This window comes from Peromyscus leucopus, chromosome 17 (genome assembly GCF_004664715.2).
Source record: "Peromyscus leucopus breed LL Stock chromosome 17, UCI_PerLeu_2.1, whole genome shotgun sequence".
NCBI classification, from domain to species: domain Eukaryota; kingdom Metazoa; phylum Chordata; class Mammalia; order Rodentia; family Cricetidae; genus Peromyscus; species Peromyscus leucopus.
Genome location: NC_051077.1, coordinates 25,302,099 through 25,327,630, shown reverse-complemented (window position 1 = coordinate 25,327,630; position 25,532 = coordinate 25,302,099). Strand labels below are relative to the sequence as shown.

Genomic DNA, 25,532 nt, shown 5'->3' with positions numbered 1-25,532 from the left:
CTCATGTGCGTGCGTCTCCCTTCCTCCTGCAGGAAAAAAACGGCTATAACAACCACTTCTTATAGGAGGAAGTTCCTAATATTGTTATGCCTCCTGATAAGGCAACAGAAGCCATGGTTTTTCCTCATATGCCATACAATAGTATGGTCCCTTCGGAGTAGTGAGGAACTGCTTTACGTAGCACCAGCCAGATCTTAAAAATCGCTTATCCAAAGTCTCTTTTGGTGTAATTGGTCCTGGTAGAAGCAAGCCACATCAGGGGACCATCTGAGCAGACGCTCATCACAAGTGCAATATAGAAATATCGACGCCAGCTGTAGACGAGAGCGTCAACGGTCTGTGAGCTCACCTGTGTTGCTTTTAGCTCCACCCTTCTGCAAAAGGAACGCTGATATCGGAAGTACCTCCGGGTACCACATAGGGACTCCCTGCTAGTGTAAGAATAATTAGAGGGTCTTAGAGACTGAGCCTATTACTGTGCGGGCTCTATGGTAGTCAAGCATCCTCTACTCACGTTGCAAAGGGACTCCAAAGGAACAACAGCTAACCTGTTCCAGAACCTTCTGCCACCATGGCATTGTGCTGCGAAGTGCCGCTTGATTGTATCTGCATGCACAGGAATGCCTTTGGAATGCCCGAGTTCAGCCCTTCAGCGGTGCCCACTGCTTACAAGCCAGGGCACCACTATAAAATAACACATCCGCCACGGGAAAGAAAGGGCCCATGTGTAGCTGAATTTCTAAAGGGTCTTATTAAATAAAATCAAACCTGGAGCCAGGTTTTGGGGTGAATGCTGGAAGATGAGGGTGACAGAACAAGCCACAGCTAATCTCAGCTCACCAACTTCTCAGCTGATCCTGTTTCCTCAAACTGGAAGCCTCTTGACTCCTCATCCAAATGGACCTCAGCTGAACTGCTGCTCAAAAGTCTAAAAGTTTAACCAGACCTAGTTCCTGGTCCTCATGCCTTACATACCTTTCTGCTTCCTGCCATTTTCAGGGATTAAAGGGGTTCCAGGGATTAAAGGGGTGTGTCACTATGCCTGGCTGTTTACAGTGTGGCTTTGAACTCACAGAGATCCAGAAGGATCTCTGCCTTTGGAATGCTAGGATTAAAGGTGTGTGTGCCACCATTTTCTGGCCTCAATATCTAGTGGCTGTTCTGTTCTCTGCCCCAGATAAGTTTATTAGGGTGCACAATATATTGGGGAACACAATATCACCACACCCATGGCTTGACCTACTGTAAAAATTTCCTGTGTCTTAAAACAAAGTAAGATCCTTTTGTCAAGAAATTTTTTTTTTATTTTTAAAACTGTACATATCACCATGTGATGTCTTGATACATGCATACACTTACATTGTTTAAATGAGCTTAAATATATCGAACTCCCCAAACATCATTTCTTAGGCCTCACAAACACCTTTCTGCTTGAATGTAGAGCGTGTGCTTTCTTAAAGGAATAATGTAGAACTTTTTTCCCCCTTCCTTACTCCATCGTGAGCTTCTCAGGAATGGGGATACTGGCTCTTAGGTTTGTTTTCCAGCACTTGTTCTTGAGGATGGCCTTAAAGGGAACACAGAGTTTTAAAAGGTCAAAGTGGGGCCTGAAGTGACTGACCAGGCCAAAGTCTCAGCCAGGAGGAAGCGGAACACTGGAAAGTAGCTGCTGAGACCACTGTTGCCCTAAAGATTTGCAGGTCTCCACTGGCATCAGGTGAGCCCCTCATCTGGAGAAAAGCCACGGGGACCCGAAGGGATGAAAGTCAAAACTTAAGATCTAGGAGCCTGCAAAACTCTCCTATTTAGGGAAGGGATTTGGAGCGTATAACTGGGGTCTCATCTTCCCCTCAGCATTGGGTACTCCCTGGGGTCTCATCCTCCCCTCAGCATAGGATACTCCTGGGGTCTCAATCCCCACCCTCAGCATCGGGTACTCCTGGGACCTCATCTCATCTCCCCTCAGCAACAGAGTGTACTCCTGGGGTCTCATCTCATCCTCCCTCAACATCGGGTACTCCTGGGGTCTCATCCTCCCTCAGCATCGGGTACTCCTGGGGCTTCATCTCATCCTCCCTCAGCATCGGGTACGCCTATAGTCTCATCTCATCCCCACTCAGCATCAGGTACTCCTGGGGTCTCATCCCCCCTCAGCATCAGGTACTCCTGGGGCTTCATCTCATCCCCCTCAGCACACTTCTATGTTCTGATTCAGCACCAAGAACTTTCCACCTTGAACCCCCGGATCTGTCTCTTGTCAAGAAATTTTAAAGGAACTCTGCTGGTGAACATATTACTCAATTTTAAAATAAGAATTCTCTAATGTTGGCATGTATTTAATCCTCTAAAGATGTCATATGAACTTTTCCCAAGATAAGACTAAAACCCTTCTAGTGGTATCTTTGGTTACCACTCAAATACTTAAGGAATCAGCCAAAATATGTGGAGAAGGAAGGCAAGCAGCTGGTTCTCTGCTTAGGAAGAACAAGTTTCCACAAGAGGATCTCATGGACAGACACATTATTTGAGGGCTGTGGGGTGGGGGGTGGGGGGAAATCACTGTTCAGTCCCACCACTTTGTACAAAATAGTGGCCCATCAGTGTACAATCTGAGTAGGAAGAAGGGATCGTACTGGGTAAACTGCCAATGGTTTACAATGTAAATTGCTTTTCTGCTTTGTGTATATGCTTATGTGCTTAAGAAAACTCACTGAGGGTAGAGTGCTTGCCTAGCAAGTGCAAGGCCCTGGGTTCGGTCCTCAGCTCTGAAAGAAAAAAAAAAGAAAAGAAAAAAAAAAGAAAACTCATTGAGGTGTCAAAACCACTACTTATATCAGTAAATACTCATGCATGACTACAGAATCAGCCAAGCAAGTGTATATATCTTTAAAAGTGGGAAAAATCACTAGTTTGTATATAATGGCACAACATTTTCTTAAAACATGAATCGCATGATAGGCTGCTTTTTATAAACTTGGCTAATAAATTCTTTGCATCTGACTTCCTTGGAGAAGGCAGTTTATTGTTAAACATTTGCCATATTTTTCTATAGATTATAATTTGCTAGAGTTTTACAGTCTTTTTCCAATCATCCTCAGAATTGCCTAACTACCAACAAGTAATTAATTCTTCATCATCTCCTCTCCTCCATAGACTCAATGACTAAATTGTTGACATGAATTCTGCCAGTAGTGGCTTTGGGAGACTGTTACAAAAAAGCCCATCTCGAATGGTTGTGGTGATATTTTATTTGTGCACTCCAATAAAGCTTATCTGAGAATCAGAGGAAAAAGCCAGTCACTATATTAAACATAGAAGTCAGGCAGTGGTAGCACATGCCTTTAATCCTAGCATTCTGGAGGCAGAGATTCATCCAGATCTCTGTGAGTTCAAGGCCACACTGGGAACAGAGCCAGGTGTGTTGGCACATGCCTTTATTTCCCAGCACTAGTTAACCATAGAGGTCTGGAGGTCTGTACAGAAAGACAGGAAGTGATGTAGCTGGGCAGAGAGAGGAAGTGAGATGGCAGGGCTCAGAAAGGATACAGGCGTGAGGATACAGGAAGTAGCTTTCTTTTGGCTGAGGATTTCCAAGTGGTAAGAATATGGCTGGCTTCTTTCTGCTTTTCTGATCTCTCAGTTTCTCCCTGATATCTGGTTCTGATTTTTTTTTTTTTACTAATAAGATCGTTTAGAAATTTGTCTCACAAATGGTATTGACAGTGCTGAGGCCATTTCATTTAGACAGCTAATGAAGATGAACAGATACTTCATTGGAGAATATCAGAGCAAAATCCACAGTCATGGGGAGACTTGGTCATCATATTCAGATGCAAGTGTTATCTTTGAACAGACCAGTCCTCCTCTTCTATATAGCAGCAGAGTTCATGTACACGAAATAATTGCTCGATATTTTTAAAAGAACAGTTTCTTAAATCTTGGTGCCTATATGGAAAGAGCTCTTTAAACTAGCAAAATGGAAATTATCAGTTTAGATATAATTAGGACTGTTGGAATATGTGTCTGTACAAATCTGATATAAGTTATTACATCTTTTAACAGAACTGCTTAAGATGTTGTATAGAGCATAGATGTGTTTATTTGAGCTTGTCCACTCAAGCAAGATGACAGTGTGCTTCTGAGGAGCTACACAGTTGTTCCAGTCACTTATCCCACGAGGAAAAACACAATGACCAACCCACTTCAAAGGTTAAAAGAACTGAATGGAAACAGAAGTAACCATTACAACATAATGAAAAAAATTTATTTTTTTTAAATTCTTTTCCAATTTGACTCGAAGGTGTATGGACTTAGGTATTTAAATACATACAGAAATGACCCAAAGAGAGGAGAAATAACAGTATTCTAGCAGGGTAAAATGTAAACCCTCCCCTCATCCCCACCAGCTTCCAGTTTGACAAAAGGAAATGCCTAACAGAATCCTGTCCTGGGAAACGGATAAGGGAGCCATGTGCTCTCAGAAAAACCTGCTGCATAGATCTTCTAACACACCACATGCTGCTGCCCAAAAGACTTCTAGCAGGAGCTATGGGCTCCAGTCTGGCACTTCAGGTAATGACAAATGACCAAAACATGCTTGAAGACACTGGGAAAGCGTAGCTAGTCCTCTGAGACTTTTGAAGTGGATTGTCAGATTAAACTCTCTGTGACTGTCACCCTCTTTCACGGAAGGGCACCCAAGTGAACCACAGAATGGAGTGGGGTGATGTCCGTTCTTTCGTATGCACATTTAACATAAAACTCTAGAATGTTTTAGCAAGGATGAAGAATTGTAAAGATCTTTCATTTTTCTTTTATCTTCTGGGCTTTTAGTTTATAGCGAATTCTGTTTTTTAAAAGCTAATCTATTTGAAATCCTCAGAATTAGTACCAAAGAAACCACACAGCTCACTACCCTAATGGTTAATTTATAAAACTTCTGAGTTTTTTTTTTTTTTTAATGAGATCTTTTCTCTCTGTAAATAGTGCATACAAGGCACAAAAGCTTCTGAGTTTATTTACTGAGGCCAAACATTTTGGCATCAACAAACACATTATTTTAGTTTACCTGAAACTACATTTCCAAACAGCACACTGTTTAGTTTACAGTTAACTAAACTTCCAAAAGTATATGATTTTTAAATGATTTGCATAATTTAATCTTGATGGGTATTTGAGGAAAAATATATACTGGCAATTATAGTTTTGATGACAGGACACAGAGATGTTACAGATGTAAGTAGAGGAATAATCCATTGATCCATCAGGAATGCTTAGAACTCAGTAATTTCACCACAAAATAGTGCAAGCAGTTAAGAAAACAGATTTTTATAATACGCAAACCAACAAAAGAGTGTTACTAAGCAAACTTCATAAATCCCCTCTGATGTCAAATTTAAAGATAAAAATAAATTTCTGATGTAAGTTCTTTGTCAAAGCACTATATTAGCTCTGACAAAGGTTTTTATCCAGTTGCTTTGAACAGTGAACTCAAGCTTCGGTGTTTATACCTATTTTCCAATGGGAGACAAAGTCTAGCATTAGAATTAAAGCCTTTCAAAAAAATGGTGACCTTCAGCTGTAGGCTGCTTGACCTTCATAATGAATTCAAACTTACTGCAGTTCCCTTATCTGAAGCCAGATTAACATCAGTGGGAAAAATCATAGAAGGACGATTTTTTTTACCTGCTTCTGAATACGCCTTAGCATTGTAACATGACTTGAAAAATTTCAAATTTGAAGATTAATCTAGATTTTATGAAAGAGAATATCAAATAACTAATGGGATTAGGTGATGAATTGTACAACCCAAATATCTCAATGAAAACTGGTCCATGAACTTTTTCTCAGTTTTTGGCAGAAAATAGTTCCTTTTTAATTGCTTTTAAAGGAATTTGTGTTAGTTATAGCAGTTTATATATTGGACTGAACTGTTTTCTGCTGTAAGCATCCGTTTGGTGATCACTACTCAAAATTCTTCTTCACACTGCCGGGTTTGATCCCCATCACTGATGAAAAATTTGCATATTTAACCAGAGGGATATAGGGACAATTGGCCAATGGTGCCTTCCTGTGGGAAGCCTGTTCCATCCTTCTACAGCGTTGGTACCTTAAAAGCAAACAAAAACCATGAAACTATGTTAAACACGAAGACCAAGCAACTTCTTCACTATTTACCACACAGCTCCCATTCAAAACTATTTCCTTTGCTGCAAGGCTTGATAGGTGTGCTCTTGAATGTGGATCTCCAGATCTAATGTAATACACAGGGGGGATCTTATTAAATGCGCTGTCAATATAGAGTCTGATCTGGTAGGTCTAGGATAACGAACGAGGGTCTGCATGACCATCTGGGCCCAGGGGATGCTCAGTTTGCTACTTTTAGGACCTCAGTTTGAATGGCAGGGCTTCATGTCATTGTTCATCCCCCTGAGGGGATGAAGAGTTAAAGGGAATTTAAGAAAACTTATATTCATGATATCACAGTATTTTATATGTTTTGTTGTACAGGAGGGAGGGTTGGGTGTACTAAAGTTAATGTTTTTAGCATCACGATGAATTTCAGGAAAAATATAACTATCTGTAAATTATATTGAACTGAGAAAGAAGCTATAAAAAGGCCACAGTTTAGGCTTGGGACTTCAACTCAATGGTATGGTATGGCATGGCATGGTATGGTATGGTATGGTATGGTATGGGGCTTATTTAGAATGCACAAGGCTCTAGATTCCATCTTCAGCATCTTACAAAAAGTCCCAGAATATTCACTAATGTAATTCAGAAGGACAAGAATAGAAGATACCATTTGGTAATTATCCAGCAACATTAGACATGGCTCCATAATAATTTATTTATTTTATGTGCATTGGTGTCTTGCCTGCCTGCGTGTCTGTGTGAGGGTGTTAGATGTCTTGAAGCTGGAGTTATGGACACTTGTGAGCTGCCATGTGGGTGCTGGGGATTGAACCTGGGTTCTCTGGAAGAATAGCCAGTGCTCTAAACTGCTGAGCCATCTCTCTAGTCTCTCTAGACAATAATTTCATAAATGTGCATATTAAGTGACTTGTAAATGTGAGACACAATGCAAGAAAAATTATTTATTATTATTATTATTATTATTATTATAGTGTGGTATTCTTTAATCCCACCACAGGGGAGGCAGTGACAGGCTCATCTCTCTAAGTTTCAGGCCATCCTGGTCCATACAATGAGATCCAAGCCAGCCAGATGAGACCTGCCTCAAGATAAGCAGTATGGTCTCTATTACTATATTAGAAGAAATTTAATCTTAAAAAAGTTTCTGGTGATAGTTATGTCCCTTAAATGAGAAACATATAGGGAAAATCATTTTTTATTAGGTGTGTGTATTTGGTTTTGTGCCATTTGGTTATGAATACCAAGTACATATGTTCAAGTGTAATAAAATAAAGCTTCTGTGGGTTTTTTTTTTTTTTTTTTTTTTTTTTTTTTTTTTTTTTTTTTTTTTTTTTTTTTTTTTTTTTCGAGACAGGGTTTCTCTGTGTAGCTTTGCGCTTTCCTGGAACTCACTTGGTAGCCAGCTGGCCTCGAACTCACAGAGATCCACCTACCTCTGCCTTCCGAGTGCTGGGATTAAAGGCGTGCGCCACCAACGCCCGGCTGCTTCTGTGGGTTTTTAATTTCAATATTTTTCAATCACTTCTCTCTTAAATATTTATTGAGAGCCTATGATTGCTGTCTCTGTGAAAGGTGTCAGGGTTAGTTATAAACAACTACAACACTGGTCAGTATCAGAATATTAGGATGCCAAGGAGACTTAGACACAGTATTGCCATATGAACAAGTGAACTATTGATACAGAGAAAGCTTTGTACTAATAATGACCTCATAAACAATGGTATTTATAACCAATGATTTGAAACACTGAAAACAAATCCTGTGAATTTTATGTCTTATACAACTTCTGTGAAATTCTATAAAATATTTTATTTCAGTATTAACTCGTGGTTCATAGTTTTGCACCCACAGGTCCTTTCTCGGGATCTTTTCCAGAAATTATCTACTTGGTATTTAACCAAATTCAGGATATTCTATTTTCACCTTCCTAGACACAGCTATGGTCAGTCTGATCTACTGTATCATCATGTGCTCAGAGGTGACCAATGGCTTCCCAAAGTCAAAACATTACTCAACTAGCAACTTAGAACTTAATTTGTAATCCCTCCTTTCCCCCTCCCTCCCCCTTCCTCCTTCCCTCCCTCCCTCTCTGAGACAAGGTCTCCTTTTGTAGCTCTGAATAACTCAGAACTCACTATATAGCCCAGGCTGGCCTTGACCTCATAGAGGTCTACGTGCCTCTGCTCCTGAGTTTTGGGATTAAATGAACATGCCTCTGTACCCTATTGTGCTTTGCTCTTAATTACATAATTATTCATCAAAACCAAACAAAGGAAATTTAAAAATTCAGTATTCATGATGATACAAATTATTTTAGACAGCAATCCCTTGTTTCCCATAGAATTGGGGCCTTTTAGATTGCAGATTTTAAAATAGAAAGTTGTGTTTATAACAATTAATGCTTCCATTGTGCTTATTCTTTACTTGCTTCCCCCCTCAACACAATATTTTTATTGATTATTTGGGAATTTCATACAATGCACCCTGACCATGATCCATGCTGCTGCTTGCTGTTATGGGCAGGGAAAAGCTTCTTTTATAGCGGTATCGATGACTGTGGACTCATAATTGAGAATGAGAGGTACTGAAGGCTTCTGTTGACATGCTTTTCAGACAGGGTCTTTCTCTGTAGCCTTGGGTGGCCTGGAATGCCCTAAATAGACCAAGCTGGCCTTGCCCTTGCCACAGCCTTCCTGCTCTCTGGGTGCTGGGATTCCAGGCATGCGTGCACACCATGTGTAGCCTATATCATATTTATTCTAATACTGCATATATCGTTGGCTTGTTTACTTCAGAGCACTCTTTATTACACCTATGTGCTAACTACAGGCTTATAAACAGGATAGGTTTTAAGGAAACTGATTTGGTTGCACAGGTTTTATGTGTTAATTATAATGTAAATAAAATGATGGGGAACAGCTGTTAAAGACGACCTATAGTGAGGTCCTAATGTGAGCGACCCAAAATGGGGATGAAGAATTTTGTGTGACAAGATTTCATCATTCAATGTTTAGACCAAATAAGAGTCTGCTAATAGATGATCAAAGATATGGTGACAATAATCCTATTTAATGAGAGGAAAATTTAATTCTATGATCCTGTAAAATGTAAAACAGTGCTCATCTTAGGATGCACCCCCATCACTTAATGTATTACTATAACAGTAACTTTTCCATCATGTTATTTCTATAGCTTGTCAAGTTAACCTGTATGCTGGCTAATGCTGAAGCTAGGTCCATGTCCATCATGATTCATGGAATTCCACAGGTCAAGAGAGGTATCTTCTGAGTCATTCAAAATAAATATTGTTCATGGAAACTATTAACTGTTTGACACTGGAAACCCGTTAAAAATATAAAATGTAACAATAAAGGCGAAACATCTTACTTTATAAGAGTGATTTCATTTTTGATTGTAGAGTTAAGTTTCATTCTCCATAGTTAATGCAGGGTTGCTCATACCTTAAAGAACAGAAATTAAGGCTTTTGACTGTTTTGGACAAATGGCAAACACATCTCTGTTTACCTGTAAGCAGTCCTCTAGAATACTAACAAAAGACTCCTGTATACTGGGTCGATATTTGATTTACAGAAACACATAGACAGTCACACACTACAGAGCACTGATTAAGTCACTCCGGTATCAAACACACACACAAAAAAAAAAAAAAACACACAACAACAACACACAACACAGACACAGAGAGACAGAGAGAGAGAGAGGGAGGAGAGAGAGACAGAGAGAGAATGAGAGAGAGGGAGAGAGAGAGAGAGAGAGAGAGAGAGAGAGAATGCACTTAGGGGCAGTGAAGGGAGACAGGGCTCCACTTCCCAGGAAGCGGGGACCACAGCAAGAAAAGATGTGCTGGAGCAGGCACCACACACACCTCCTTTCCTGACATCTCCCCTCCCCTCCTGTGCAAGCAGTCTGGAAACCCTTTTGCCATGCCACCCTTCTGATGTTGAAACTTTAGCTTCTCAATTTAGCAACCAAAGAACATAAAAACCAATTTACTTAATTGCCAAATAATTAATAGCAGATTAAGAAACAAGAAATCAGCAGTATGTTACTGTGTGCTGTAAGGTGAAATACAAATCCTTCTGGAAGAAAGATTTGTGAGCCTCCCTGACAACTGCCCCTGCATCACTTCTTTGTTTCTATGGAAACTAGTGTTCAGAAGCCAAATCAGCACCATCAACTATTGTCTAGGTAATACCTCGCCCTTCCCACAGCCTGAAAAGTGAAATACTCTGTCTGGAAGTGAGAGAGACCAAATTATAATACTTAAATCATGAGGCAAATGTATTTTGAAAAAAAAAATCGAAGATTTGCTAAAGAAACCTTACACTTTAGGAGAATATGGATGATTAGATGTTAAATAATAACTCAAACTTTTACTCAAGAGTATCTATTTTGCTCAGACTATCTATCACTAAATAACAAAGAGATTACAAATAAATCACTCAACATTTTAAAGTATAATGAACCGACATTTGAATTTTGAAAATTAAAAGTGCATAAGGTAAAAATAAGTAAAGGTCTAAATGAGAATGAGTAAAATTGATCTGGAGATCTTCTGTGATAGCAGTACCCTAATCATAGATTTGTGGTTTTGTACTCATTTGTTAGGACACCAAACACACACATGCACACACTTGTATACACACACACACACACACACACACACACACACACACACCTGCTGCATTATAACCACACTATTGCATTTAACCCTTACACACACCAGTGCTGTGAATGTAAAGAGACAAAATCTAAATGCCATTAGGAGGCCTAAAAATGACATCAAAGTGAGATTTGTAATCAGGCCTGCGTTCAAAACCTTGCTTGTTCGTTGTTAATAAGCCATAGCGAATGAAGAAATAAAAGATAAAATAGAATGAACAGCAATGAGAGAAACTGTGAGTGAGATGTGAAGGAATCAAGAGCAGCTGAGGTTACAGTGTTTACACAATCACTTTAGACATTCTGAAACCAGATTGCATTTTTAAAGTAAAAGACTAAAATTGCAGCATTTAAGATCCTTTCTGGAGCTACTTTTCAAATTTCTGAATTGATTGCATTATTTCATACTTTATACTGCGAATCACGTGTCATCTTTACAACATGCCACAGTAAAGATTTGGTGGCGAACAGGCAGAAGTTCTTTGAAAATAACCCGAAGTGTATGATGGGAGTCTGACTCAAAAATAAAACATACAACTCTGTGCAATGACTTTTCCTCCTCTTTTACCTTTTAAAAACAGAAGCTATCAAAAGAAAAGCAAGGGCATCCTCACCGGCTTTGCCTTTTCCAGGGTTTGAGCTGCTCTCAGTCCAGGTCTGAGAATCTGTAAGGAGGTGGCTCTGGGACTCTCTCAATGGCTTTGCAGGAAACTGATGGTTTTCAGGACTGACAAAAAGAAATCATGATCACAAATTAACTCTTCACAACACTGTTGAGTGTGTCTCAAAAATGCAGTGCAGACCTCTTGCAAAGTAAAATGTTTGCAGGAGGGATGCAAGATACCAGAGGACTGCAAGAATGAGGCATTAAGTTAGGTTCTCCATGAGAGAATCATTCTGTTAGTCTTCTTGCATTCCTGATTATGATAAGGTGACAGTCCCCAGCCCTGGGAAATTTCCATTTTGAATGTAAAAAATATTCTCAGAGTCAAACTTTAGCACGTAAGGGAATTCAGTTAGTATGCAATAGCAGTTACTTGATGACCATTTGTTTTATTTATGCCAAATTTCTCACTGATGACAATAATAATGAAATTTGCTTTCTTTTTTTCTTTGTTTTTTTTCAAGACAGGGTTTCTCCGTGTAGCTCTGGCTGTCCTATCTAGAGCAGACTGGCCTCAAACTCAGAGATCCACCTTCCTCTGCTTCCCAAGTGCTGAGATTGAAGGTGTGTACCATCACCACTCAGCTTTTAAAGTAAGATGGAGGGCCATGGATATGACTCAGAGGGAAAAGCACTTGCTATGCAAAACATGAATTCCAGACTTCAGATCTACAGACCCCTGTAAATGCTGGGTGAACGTGGCAGTCTACCCGGAATGCCAGTGCTCAGAAGACTGAGAAAGGGTTTCCCTGGAGCAAACAAGTGAGCTAGGCCAGCCAAAATGGTGAGCAATAGAATCAGTTGAGATCCTTGTCTTGATGAGTAAGATGGCAAGAGGTCAAGGAAGACTCCAGATGTCACTTAGAGCCTCCACATGCATGTGCACACACACATGCACACACACACATGAATGTGCACACACACACATGTGCACCTGTACACATACATGCATCCACATACATGTAGACATGCATAGACATATACAAAGCCACCACATAGATATACACATAATATTAAGTACCAAGTTAAAGAAATAGATACTGATTTTATTAAATGATATGTGTATATGGAGGGAATATAAAGAACATGGTAAGAAGAAAAGTCAAAGAAGAAAATTGGCTTTGTGTTTGGCAATGACCTAAGTTGGCTTGAACAAAAGAACTACTTTCCCTTCTTAAGTTAAACAAAATTGAGCCATACCTTGCAGGAATTTTTAAAACATCTGATATTATCAGGTCTCAGAAACTTGATATATAATTTGGATGTAAAAGAATCTTGAAAGAAGAATTTTGTTTAAAAAAATTAGTTAGACCTGCTACACACTAACATATTTGATGGCATATAAAATATTACATAACTCAGGGACATATATTAGCACAGACACTCTTTTAGGATACCCTCAAATAATTGTAACAACAATCTTTTACAAAAGGACCTTTAAGAATCTTTTCAAGAATAATTTCCCACATCTCAGCTGGATTATAAGGATTTTTTTAAGGCTACAAGGATAAGCTTTTGCAGCATAACTGCCTCACCTATAAAATTTCTGAATACTTTAATTTCCTTTTTGTGGCTTTAACACACATAATAAATTAAATTTATTAAAGAGAACAAAATCTGGTGGATGGTGGTGGCACATGCCTTTAATTCCAGCACATAGGACAGGCATAACATACTAATTAACTGCTGGTTGAGATTTCATTACTGCTAATATGATTATAACATGTGACAAAGATCTAGTCATGTAACAATACTTATTATTGTACTGACTGGTTTCGTGTGTCAACTTTAACACAGGTTGGAGTCATCAGAGGAAGGAGTCTCAGCTGAGGTAATGCCTCGATGAGATCCAGCTGTAAGGTATTTTCTCATTTAGTGACCAATGGAGGAGGGCTCAGCCCATGGTGGGTGGTGCCATCGCTGGGCTGCTGGTCCTGGGTTCTAGAAGAAGGTGGGCTGAGCAAGCCAGGGGAAAGGAGCCTCTGCATCAGCTCCTGCCTCCAGGATCCTGCCCTATTTGAGTTCTTGTTCCGACTTCTTCAGTGATGGACAGCAATGCTGAAGTGTGAGCCTAATCACCCCGTTCCTCCTCAATTTGCTCTTTGGTCATGGTGTTTCAGCACAGCAACAGAAACCCTGACTAAGATAATTATATATCTCTTACATCAAAGAATGAAGCCTTCATACTCATGGAAACCTTATCATTAAAGAAGGAAGAATAATACACACATAACCAGGTGATAATAAAGTCGGTGACTTTCTGCGCTTCCCTTTGCAATAGATTGTGTTGTCCAAGTGTTACTGAACATGGCCTCTCATATACAGGGAGGGGTAACAGACACCTGTAATCCTGGCAATGGGGACGTGAAGGCAAGAGGCCAGGAGTTTAAAGTCATCATCAGTTATGTAGTGACATCAGTTATGTAGTGACTCCCTTACAGCCCACACCCTGCTGGGCAATGGTTCTCGAAGGCAGTAGCTCTTGAGCAGAGGGGAGCCAGCAAGTCCAAAGGCACTAAGTACAAAGTGTGCTTGGTAGAGTTTAGAAACAGATGGTACTTGTGTTTGTGGATTGGCTAATGACGAGGCGGTGAGGAGGAAGGACATCACAGAGGTTTCAAGGGCAGATCTTAAACTGTCTAGCAGTCCAGGCAGGAACTAGAAGGCCATTCCAGAACTAGAGGCAAGACACAATCCCAAAGGAGGAAGATGGTTGGGAATACCAGTTAGAAACCTGTTGAAATCATTTCTGGGAGAAATGACTGCAGTGTGCTAGCTTAGGAAAGCAGCCATGAAGGTGGTAAGCAAGGGTGTGTGTGTGTGTGTGTGTGTGTGTGTGTGTGTGTGTGTGTGTGTGTGTGGTGTGCAACTGCAAGTGGGAAGTAAGCATTTCTGTATAAATAGAAAAAAAATTTTTTTTTTCGAGACAGGGTTTCTCTGTGTAGCATTGGTGCCTTTCCTGGAACTCACTCTGTAGATCAGGCTGGCCTCGAACTCACAGAGATCTGCCTGGCTCTGCCTCCTGATTGCTAGGATTAAAGGTGTGTGCCACTGCTACCTGGCTAAATAGAAAATTTTTAAATGTATATAGTATTTCTGCAGTGTTAAGGAATCAAACCAAGGACCTTGCACATCCACAATAGGCCTGAGTTCTACCACTGAACTATATCCATGGCCTTTGATTTTGAAGCAGTCTCTCTATGTAGGTCAGTCTAGTCTTGAACTTGCTATATAGCCCAAGCTGGCTTTAAGCCCAAGATTCCCCTTGGTTGTTCAAATTGAACCTTAACATTTAAATGAAAGATAAGAAATGGCTGTTGAGGACACATCACTTCAAATTCACTTAGCTGAGTAATCAGAAGTAAGGTTTTCCCCAACCCTATAGTACCTAGAAGATAAAGAAAAATGCTGCTTCTAAAACCTGTCGATTCTTAAAGTACAAAAACCACTTAACAGGGGGTCAATAATATTAATGTAATCTACTATTAAATTTTGCAGAACTTAAAATCATATCCTAAATAATTTATTAGAACTCAGTTATTTTTCATTGATGTATAGGAAAATCCATTAATGTTTAACTATATATAATTTTCAAGCCAAAACGTCTAAAGTTTGACCCAGGAAATGACTGATGCCTCAGTGAAATGCATCAGAACAAACTTTTCACTAATGAGTAAAATCTGGCCTGCTCAGAGCTCACACTAAAGATGGAGTGAACAATGTGTTTTAAGTCTTTCAGAAGCTTAATGTGATTTCGGAATGTTTGCCAAGACTACAGCCTTGAAAATAATTCTGGGAACACTCCAGAATTCATAGAGGAAAGCACTGTAATCAATAAGACATATTCACAGGATAAGGGGCCATTTGCATCTGGAATTAGAGCAATGAAGAAAAACTCTAAAAATTTATAAATAATATCATGCTTATACTTTCGTCACTGGCTATCATTTAAAAATTAGGGTATGTTGTCACACATGTAAATATATAAAAATTAATACTTCAGACCACTGGAAATTCTCATATCGGGAGCTGAAGTGTAGTGGGCAGCCATTCCAGCTTTGACCTGGAAGTTCCAACCCCCACTGAGACTTCGGTAATGGTCACGCCTACAAGGCGGGGCTGAGAGAGGACCCTGAAGACCTGAGATCCGGATGTGCAGGCTCTCTTGGTTCCTGGACCCTGGACGCTGGAGGTAGACTGAGCAGAGTTCTCCAGAGAACACCACCGGACTGCGCTACGTCTTTCCCAGACCCTGTTACCTATCCCTTCACTTGTGAGTTACCCCACAAAATAAACCTCCCTTAAAACTATGTGGAGCTGCCTTAATAATTTCACCAATACTGAAGAGATGGCTCAGCAGGTAATAATTTCTGCCTTGGCAGTGGACCTGTGTCCAGTTGCCAGCACACACAAGGTGGCTCACAGCTGTCTGTAACTGCACTTCCAGGGGATCTGGCTTCCTGTGGGGACTTTGTGGTACCAGGCAAGCATGTGCTGCACATACATGCATGCTGACAAACACTGTGCACACAAATGAAGCACATAAAGCTCTTTAAAATGCCACAGTCAGGCATATGCATCTTTCTAAAGAAGAAGGGGATATAGCCATGTTACTTTTTAAAACAAGAAAATTCCCAGGTAGCAACTTAAATGGCTTTGTACCTTCCCTTTCCCAGTTAGTAGAAAGTCAGAATTAAACTTTAATCTTTTATGTTGCTATCCCCAAGTCCCTGATAGACCTAGAATCCAAACAAACTTAAAGCTGGAACAAAAGTCTGCACACAGTGAATTTTCAAGTACCTCTCCCTTCCTTTTGGAAAAATACATCACACACACACACACACACACACACACACACACACACACACACACCACACTGACTGGGGTATAACTTAGAGAACTTTTGATCTCCAAAGGCCCAATTGGAGAATTTTTCTTTAACTTCTATAAACATTACCATGGAGGAAAAACACAGAGGGTGATACAAGAATCCTACCTTGTATCACATATAGATACAAGGAACTACTTTTGACTTACATTATTATTTTAAATACTACCTTTCAAAAATCATAATATATTTTGTGCTGGAGAGATGGCTCAGCCATGAAAGGTTAGGCTCACAACCAAAAACAATTATATATTTCATTCAACTAAAATCTTTAGAGGAGTAATACCTGTTTTCTTTTTTTTTTAAAGAGATTTATTTATGTATGTATTTTATGTATATGGGTGTTATGGCTGCATGTACATCTGCACACCAGCAGAGGGCACTGGATCCCACGGGATGGCAGTTCTAGATGGTTGTGGGTCTCCATGTGGGTACTGGGAATTGACAGGACCTCTGGAAGCGCAGCCGGTGCTTAACTGCTGAGCCATCTCTCCAGCCCACCTGTTTTCTTACTCCCACCGTTAGGATTTAGTAATTGAAACTATGCATCCTCTCTCCTCTGCCACTGGCTCCCTCCGTCACCGTAGGTGGAAACCATGGTAGTCAATGTTCCTACATCTTCGACATCTTCTCCTCAAAGGAACACATAACCAAAGACTACAACGGAAAAATAAAATCACTTGAAAATAAAACAGAAAAAAAAAATGTAGCATTACTTTTTGGCTGTTGGATTTAGTCCTGCAGGAGTGGACGGTTGTTCAGGATCCTGGTTAACAAGGCAAGTTGGAAAGGAGCAGCCGTCACCTTGACTGTAATTTAAAAAAAAAAAAAGTGAGAAAACAGGCGGAGGATGTGGGTCAGTGAGTTAATGGCTTTCCACACTCAACAGTGAACTGCTTGATAATACTCTAGAAAGCTCTGTGCAGAAAAACAACAGGTTTAACTCAGCGTGTCCTTTGTTTGCTTACTTTCATTCGTTCAGATAAAAAGCTTTCAGAAAAAAAGTACCTTGAAAATACTGGTAGCAGCCAGTACTTCTTCTCATCACCAAAAACTTGCCGCATGTTTTTACTGAAACCCAGGCTGAATCCATTCTTATCTGTTCCATGTCTAAATACTGGATTTCTGAATGCCTCTAAAAGAAACAGAGAGGCAGTTCCATGAGTACAGAATGTATATACTAGTGACCCCTAACACTGGAATTAGTGAAGTGACCATAGCCTCCATGGAGTACCCAGGGACCTATCCATAGCTCTGAAATGCAGGCTGTCTATTTTGGTTTTAAATATTAAGAAAAGAGTAGGTCTATTTTAATTTTTCACTATAAGAGCACATGTGCACTAGAGAAAATTAGAAAATACCAATGAGCCAGTAAATTAAAATTGACCCCTTCCAGATCTTTGATTATTTATCATTAGTTTGTGTGTATGTGGGAGTCCTGGGACCACACAGGCCATGTGTGCATGCGGGGATCGGAGGACAACTTCGGGGAGAGGGTGCTCCCCCTCCACCTTTATGTAGGACGTGGGATTGAACTCAGATCATCAGGCTTTGTGGCAAGTGTTGTTTGTTTGTTTGTTTTTAACCACTGAGACACTGTTTTTTTGTTTTTTGTTTTTTTAACCACTGAAGTACTTTACTAGCCCACCTTACAGATCTGGCAAATAAAAAAATAAAAATAAGAATAAAAATAGGTGGATGGGCTGAATAATATTGAAGTATTGAAGCCTACATAATTTAAAACAAAATGTGAGTACATATCCCTGATAACCTCTTTAAGTCAATAAACTCAATTTTTAACATCATTGAAATTTTTATCTCATCATAATTTTCCAGCTGACCCAAAAATATACTTTTTAACCAGCTTGCCCAAACAAAAATCTAATCCCCAAACAGTCATATCCACTTATACCCATTCCGTGTATCAAAGCTGTGGCCCAAAGAGACATCAGAATTGCCCCACGGTCACATAGCCAATGAATACAGGCGTGGAATTCCTACAAGGCCATCAGGGCTCTTTTCACAACGCCACATTTTCCTCTTGGGTAACCTTGCAGATTCTAAAATCTTCACGTTTAGGACAGGAACACATTTAGACGTAAAAAGATTTCGTCTATTTTTTGGAGACAAAGTCTAACTGGCAGGGTCAGATACCAAAGGAAATGTCAAGTTACGAGAGCTTTAGCTTTGCTGTTCCTGGATGTTCAGCTTTAAGAAACCACCCCCCTCAAAAACAAAAACAAAAAAAAACAACCAAAAACCTTCTTTACTAGACAATGGCTTCCCGATGCAGCCTGGCTATTTCTCACTCAGGCTGGTGCTTTGTTTCTGGTCATTTCCCATCCCACCTAGGTCACCCATTGTGCCAATGGGCAGCATTTCCCACAGTCCTCTCAAAACCCTTCACTTCTGTGAAGTCGGTCAGAATGCTACTTTCGCCTCTAATTTTGGTAATAACTCTTACCTTTTCTCCTCATCTAAGCCTTGTCAAATTCATTATACTAAAAATAACAGTTATGGGTTTTATTTATTTTCCTATAACTTCCTTTCTGTGATCTCCCATGTTAATTACGTCTTTCCCTCTGTTGGCTTTGGGTTTTTTCTCCTCTGTTTTTTTGTTTGTTTGTTTTTTCTGGCTCATCCCACTATACAGTTACTGGCTGAAATACTTCTTTCTCTTTAATATGGACATCTGCAGTTGTACCTTTCCCTCTGAGCCTTGCTACATCCCTTACGTCTTAGTCTGTTTTCCTGGTGCTGTGAGATAATAGTTTGATGAGATTGATGAAAGCTACTTAAGGGAGAAAGGGTTTATTTGGCTCACAGTTCCAGGCTGCAGACCATGGTGGCAGGAAGTCACAGAGGCAGGAGTGAATGATGCGTGCGTGCTACTTTTCAGTCCCTTCCTCCATGCATACAGTTCAGAAGCCCAGCCAGGGAATGCTGTCACCCACAGTAGGAGGACCTTCCCACCTCAATTAAGGTAGCTAAGATAATTGTCCGCCTACCTCACTTCCCTATAGGCATGCTCAGAGGGCCATCTCTCAGGCGATTCTAGATTTTGTTTAACAATGAACACAACCCACACAACCCATCACTCCTCCTCCTCTCCTTCTCCTTCTCCTCCTCCTCCTCTCCTTCTTCCCTCTTCCCTTCTTTTCCTCCCCTCTTCTGTTTTTTTTTTCTTTCTGTTGTTGTTGTTGTTGTTCTTCTTCTTCTTCTTTTTGAGACAGGGTTTCTCTGTGTAGTTTTGATACCTGTCCTGGATCTCGCTCTGTAGACCAGGCTGGACTCAAACTCACAGAGATCCGCCTGGCTCTGCCTCCTGAGCCCTGGAATTAAAGGTGTGCGCCACCATTGCCCGGCCTGTAGAGCTTTTTAACAGACTCTGTTCTGTGCCTACAATGTTCTGGCTCGTCCTGTGGTTAACTTTTCAGACGGACTATTTCTTAGTGTGGTGAGACTATCCCTGACCGCTCATTCAAAAATGGCCTCCCTTCCACCATCTCCAGCCCTCCTGCTGTACTTCATGGCCTGTTTGTGTTCTTCAAAGTATTCTGATTTTATAATTACTTTTATGTTTCATTTTTTTTTGCCTTTGTGCCCCCCCCAAAGATTGCTTTTCTTTGCTCTCCCCTCAGCATGAATACTGTTTGCACACCATGCACCCCTAATTAATATACTCAAAGAATGGACATGTGTCTGTACAACATTACAAAACACGTGGGGAATAAGAAAGATTTTTTTTTTTTTACTACTTCAAGACAGGTGGATGAAATTTACTCAGATGGCAACTTTTAGGGAATGACTGCATGTGCATTTAAAGCTCGGTTCGCTATAATAATCGGATACTCACCTAATGTAGATTTATTTTTGCTGACTAGCCAACAATGATAACCAAACAGAGAAGACAAGCTGACAGAGAACATGGCTGCAGCAAAGAATAAAAACATAATATGGAACTTGGCTTGAGTATCAGGCAGACCATTCTACAAGGGAAGGCAGAAAACAAAGCATTTGTCAGAGGGATGAGGGAATATCCCCTCCATGTATTTATCAGTTAGCATGACTGTCTTCTTTAAATAATTTAGAAGTGGAAAGTGACCCATAGTTTCATGGGAAAATTTAAGAAGGAGAAAAGTAAATATCTATTTCATATTAAATTAAATAAATCAAATTAAGTTAAATGCTTCCTGGTATATGAAAAAGATTAAAGTTGGAATATTTATTTTTTGCCTTGCATAACCAAATCAAATCCTAGAAATCAACAAACAAAACAAACAAACAAACATGGCAGCATAAATGTAATGTCTTGAGCTGTTAGTAGCATCACAGAAATGATCAACCTTAGTAACACCTGTCTGAAGTAAATCTTTTAATACCCTGAGGTTTAAAGTAGCCAGCACTACAACACCTGTTTGCCTCTCACTGCACATCCATGAGAGATGGGCTGGCTTGGGGATGAAGGCGGGCCTGGCATTCCATGGAATACTAGAGACGCCAGGGGCCTCCCTTTCCAACATGATCACAGTGTTTCACTTCCCGGCAGTACTTGCCATTGATATAAAAGACAAGACCTTCACTGGCAGCTTTTGACAATAAAGTCTGAACAAAAGAAACGTTGGTCTTTCCTGTTCAGATGTTTTTGAGGTCTGGGATGAAAACCACCCAAAGGAATGGAGGGCAGTGAGATTACAGTCTGGAAGACATTCATTAGGGACCAGCCATCAATGGGAGGTAGAAGTATCTTTGAATGCTAGGAACCCGCCATTGTTTTTCTATTTCTTAGCAATGAGACTAGCACACAGCAAGCATTCAGTAACTTGTTAGTATTAAATTTTGTTTAAAACTCATATAAATTACCTAGCAATTCAGAAATTCTTGCCATAATGAAAGATAATTTAATGAAAATAAAATAAAATTCAATGAGAAAGCAATCCTGGCTTTTTTTTTTTTTAAAAAAAAAAAACCATCATTTCATGTTCACCAGAAATGTTTCTGGATAGTTTACATACTTCTTAGTTTTGTTTTGCCTTGCTTATATACATAGTAAAAAAAAAAGAAGAAGAAAAGAAAAGAACTACCTAAAGCTTATTATTGGAATTTATAATAAAAATTCAGGATATTGCAGATATAACAGTTTTAAAGACAACCAACACAGAAGGAGTAAACACTTCAAATTTTAAATACTGAGGGAAAAAAATCTGCTTATCTAGTTGATTCTGATTATTCACTGTAGTTACGCTCCACAAGATTGCCTTGAACAATGGACCCATGAGTACTGGATCTAGAGGAAACATGGGGTCGGTTTTCTCTTCTCATAATGCCTCAGGCATCTACTGACCACAACCTTATCTGATGTGGGGTTTTGCTTGAATGCCCCTTATTTAATATATTGTATTGACTTATTAGTATGGAAATTCTGAACAACAGAATTTGTTCTGTAATTGATGCCCGCATGAAGCATGTATTTTCTCCATGAGACACATCAGTCTCATTTAGAAACGGTAGACAGCACTTCATCAGTATGTTTAAAGATCATTTTATACTGCAAAATCAACAAAAGGTAAAATCAAGACAAATAAACAAACAAAAAAAAACATCCACAAACCCCAGAGGCAAACAGACCACGCGAGAACATACTTGTTTATGGAACCCTGAGATGGACAGGGCAGGGCGATGCCTTGTTTACCTCAACTATGGATATGCATGTGCACTGCTCACATCTGTATGTGTCTAGAAACTACTGAAAAAAAAACTACTGAGAACATCGGTTGGGAAGTTACAGATCAATTTGGAAAAGGCAAATGCATAAACACAGACCGTGAACGATGAGGGCTGACGGTTCACAGACTAACCCTGGAAAGTCAGGTCCTGCAATAACTCACTGGCGAACATTTCTATACAGAAAAGGCACTAACGTAATGACTTACTGTCCAAAATCTGATAAAATACTGTAAATCTGTAGCAGCAATGAAAAGGCAGTACAGCAGAGAATACGCCAAGAAAAGGAGGAAAAATTTGTAATTTGAAAATCCAACGCAATTGTTCACCCTGCCAATAAAACAAAAATAATCCTAATGAGTTGCAGCTTCAGTGTAGGGACAAATATGCTTAAGCATAGCATAGTTTTTGGTTTACGTTCATTAACAATTCATTAGCATTTTATTTATAATGAGCATTACATTTCCTAACACATTTAAAAGAATTTTTTGTGCTCAGATACTCAATATGATATTAAATATTGCTTTAATCAATCCCAGTTCATGTCACTACCCCTCATATATGATGAATTACATAAATAAACACACATCTAAGGGTAGAGAGTTTGTAACAAACCCAACAAAGTCAAGCAGATTTGGAGAAGTCACTAAGTTATCTCTCGATTCTATTTCCTACTGTGATTAAGTAAGTTAGTCTTTCAGGTTGTTCCAAATTGGATGAGGTCCCTTCAATACTCCTCATCGCATGCCATCATGGAGGCAACCAGATTATCAGGGTGTACTCAATGGGAGAATTCTGAAAAGGAGGAGTGGGAACCGGCTAGACAGAGTGTAACGCCCACTTGATATTAGATAACTATACGACTCTGGTCAGAATAGGCTACTGCCTATTAGAATTCCATCTTCTTTGTAAGTGCTCAGTAATTTCTGAAATCCAGCTCTACATTCTATGATTCCAAACATGAAAATTCATAAATTCCTATGTTCCTGTTCTAAAATCATTATATGACGGGTAGGGGAGAGTGGACTCACAACTACAAATATCGGCGACGCAAAACTGAGTACATTTCTTTCTTGTAGGCATTTTCTCTGCTTTCCCATGTTCCATAAGAAAGGGCATGACTCCATGATCTCCTGCAGATGTTCACAGCCTCCGTGGCTAAACTGGCCGATAGAGGTGACGGGGTTAACTGGTAGTTAGCTGGGGTGACAACCCTGTGGCGTAGTGTCAACCTACTGCTTCCTCTCCTTCCTGTCCCTCTTCCCTCTTGAGTCCCTCTCCTTATTCATCTCCTTCCCCTCGATCCGGTGACCGTGGTAAAGAAACAAACACTTTATCCTTTCTTGCTTTTAAAAAAAAAATCTATACTCTCATAAATGATGTTTACATTCTATACTTCAAAAAAAAAAGCACAATGTAAAGGGACTAACAGGAGATTTAGTAATTTTGAACTTCAAGGTCTTGTCCACAGAGAAGCAATTCATAAATAAGAGCTAAATTGCATGCTACTTGTTAACGGTGATGTCTGCAGCTTTAAAGGGCCCCTTGAGAAGGCACACAGATCTCTGAGACTGTTTTTTTACGGCACTGGGATGGAATAATGGCCAGAAAGAATATTGAAAACAGGCCTGGACAGGCTTCCTCTGATGTGATCTCTCTCCAAAGAGTGCGGGATATTGCCTTTGCTTACTTGTGTTGTTTTCAAGAGGTGGAGTGGATAAATAGAGGTGGGATGCTGGGAGACACAGGGCAGGGTGGGTGTAAACAAGGGTGTAAACTTGTGACCTGAGTTACAGTGACTAGCACCCATTGTTCCTCTTTCTGCAGGACTGCAAAAAAGAAGGTTTTTATTAAGTGATGAAGAACATTTTTATAGAAAGAGGATGATTTTGATCAGGGTTTTAAAAACTGATTTAGCTTACTGAAACTCAGGCTTACGATCGCTAGGGTAATTTGCTATGCAAGAACCAAGAATACAGAATGTGGAGTCAAAAGCAAATATGTCCATAGAAAATTCTGGAAATAGAGAAAGAACATTTATCTTGAACAGTAACAATGTACTCTTTTCACTACAGCTGTTGGTTAGACATTGTAACTGCTGAGGTTAGACATTGTAACTGCTTAGGTTAGACATTGTAACTGCTTAGGTTAGACATTGTAACTGCTTAGTGTAGACTCAGTTTGGCACGCATCAAGCTGTATCTAAGCATCCTCCAGAAAGGACAGCAATGAATTTTATGCATAAACAACACATTTTGGGTTACATCATTTTAATTTGGTGTAAAGCATTTGCATAGAAACTGCTTTCTGAATCTAAACTAGAAAGAATACAATATATTGGAAAGCAAGTAGATTTTCAGGTCTCCAAACAAGACTAGCTGTGTGACTTTGAGTCCACTCTTCAACCTTGCTGAACCTCAGGACAAATGATTTCTAGTTTTTTCTGTCATCAGTAGATAAAGATAACATTTTTCTTAATGTATGCTCTTTAAAACACATTGAGAATTCAATACATTGATGCTAAAATTATTTGCTTTATTTTAGGAAGTTATTGGATAAGCATACGAAAGTATTATAAATATGATTAAAAGTTTATGCTAAAAGTAAAATCATTCCTCCAAATAAAAAATCCAATAAAATAAACACTACAGAAGCTCTCATTTAGTTAAAATGACAATGGTGAGTCTGATCTCCTAAAACCTACTAGGTGATTTTATTTATTTACTTATTTATTTGTTTGTTTGGTTTTGGTTTTTCAAGACAGGGTTTCTCTGTGTAGTTTTGGAGCCTGTCCTGGAACTCACTCTGTAGACCAGGCTGGCTGGCCTCGAACTCACAGATATCCGCCTGCCTCTGCATGCACCATCACTGCCAGGCCCTACTAGGTAATTTTAAATGCCCAGCCAGACCTGCAAATTACTAAGTATAAACCATACAGGCATTGTTCATCTAATGTTTCAAATGCTCAGAGTTGATACATACTCTAAAGTTCACAACCATATTCAAGGCCTGTATAAAAAGGCATCTAAATAATCTGGTAATATCCTAAAATCCTTTAACAAATTATATTCACACAACTGTAAAATATTTTGATATACTGACATAAAAACAGTTCCATAATATAGTGAATGAAGAAATGAAACACACCCAGTCTATCAATTTTGTAGCTATTTATAGTTTTGTTTTTTAAAAGAGATAGAACACACACACACACACACACACACACACATATGCATATACAAATGTACACATGGATACATTTAGACCTAAATAGTAGCCATGACAATATCAATAGTGGTTCTGTGATTAGGGAAGAAGTAAAAAAGATGAGAGAAAACATATTCACTGTTTCTGCTTTTGAACTCTAGAACCACACTGCATTTTATCTGTCCTTTTTGGGGGGGTACTGTGTGTGAA

The 25,532-nt window shown here is 39.5% G+C and overlaps 1 protein-coding gene across 2 annotated transcripts in view; it reads right to left on the bottom strand.

Annotated features, from left to right (window-relative positions):
* Positions 1-4,236: 4,236 nt before the first annotated feature.
* Positions 4,237-25,532, bottom strand: part of Zdhhc2 (zinc finger DHHC-type palmitoyltransferase 2) — a 61,987-nt gene continuing 40,691 nt past the window's right edge. For both annotated transcript variants that reach the window (XM_028872363.2, XM_028872364.2), the window contains exons 7-13: positions 22,325-22,445; positions 20,248-20,380; positions 17,400-17,526; positions 17,108-17,200; positions 11,454-11,566; positions 9,544-9,617; positions 4,237-6,109 (exon numbers count right to left, since the gene is read on the bottom strand). In XM_028872363.2, the coding sequence (XP_028728196.1) occupies positions 9,577-9,617; positions 11,454-11,566; positions 17,108-17,200; positions 17,400-17,526; positions 20,248-20,380; positions 22,325-22,445 (628 nt within the window). In that variant the 3' untranslated portion in view covers positions 4,237-6,109; positions 9,544-9,576. The remainder of the gene's footprint in view (positions 6,110-9,543; positions 9,618-11,453; positions 11,567-17,107; positions 17,201-17,399; positions 17,527-20,247; positions 20,381-22,324; positions 22,446-25,532) is intronic.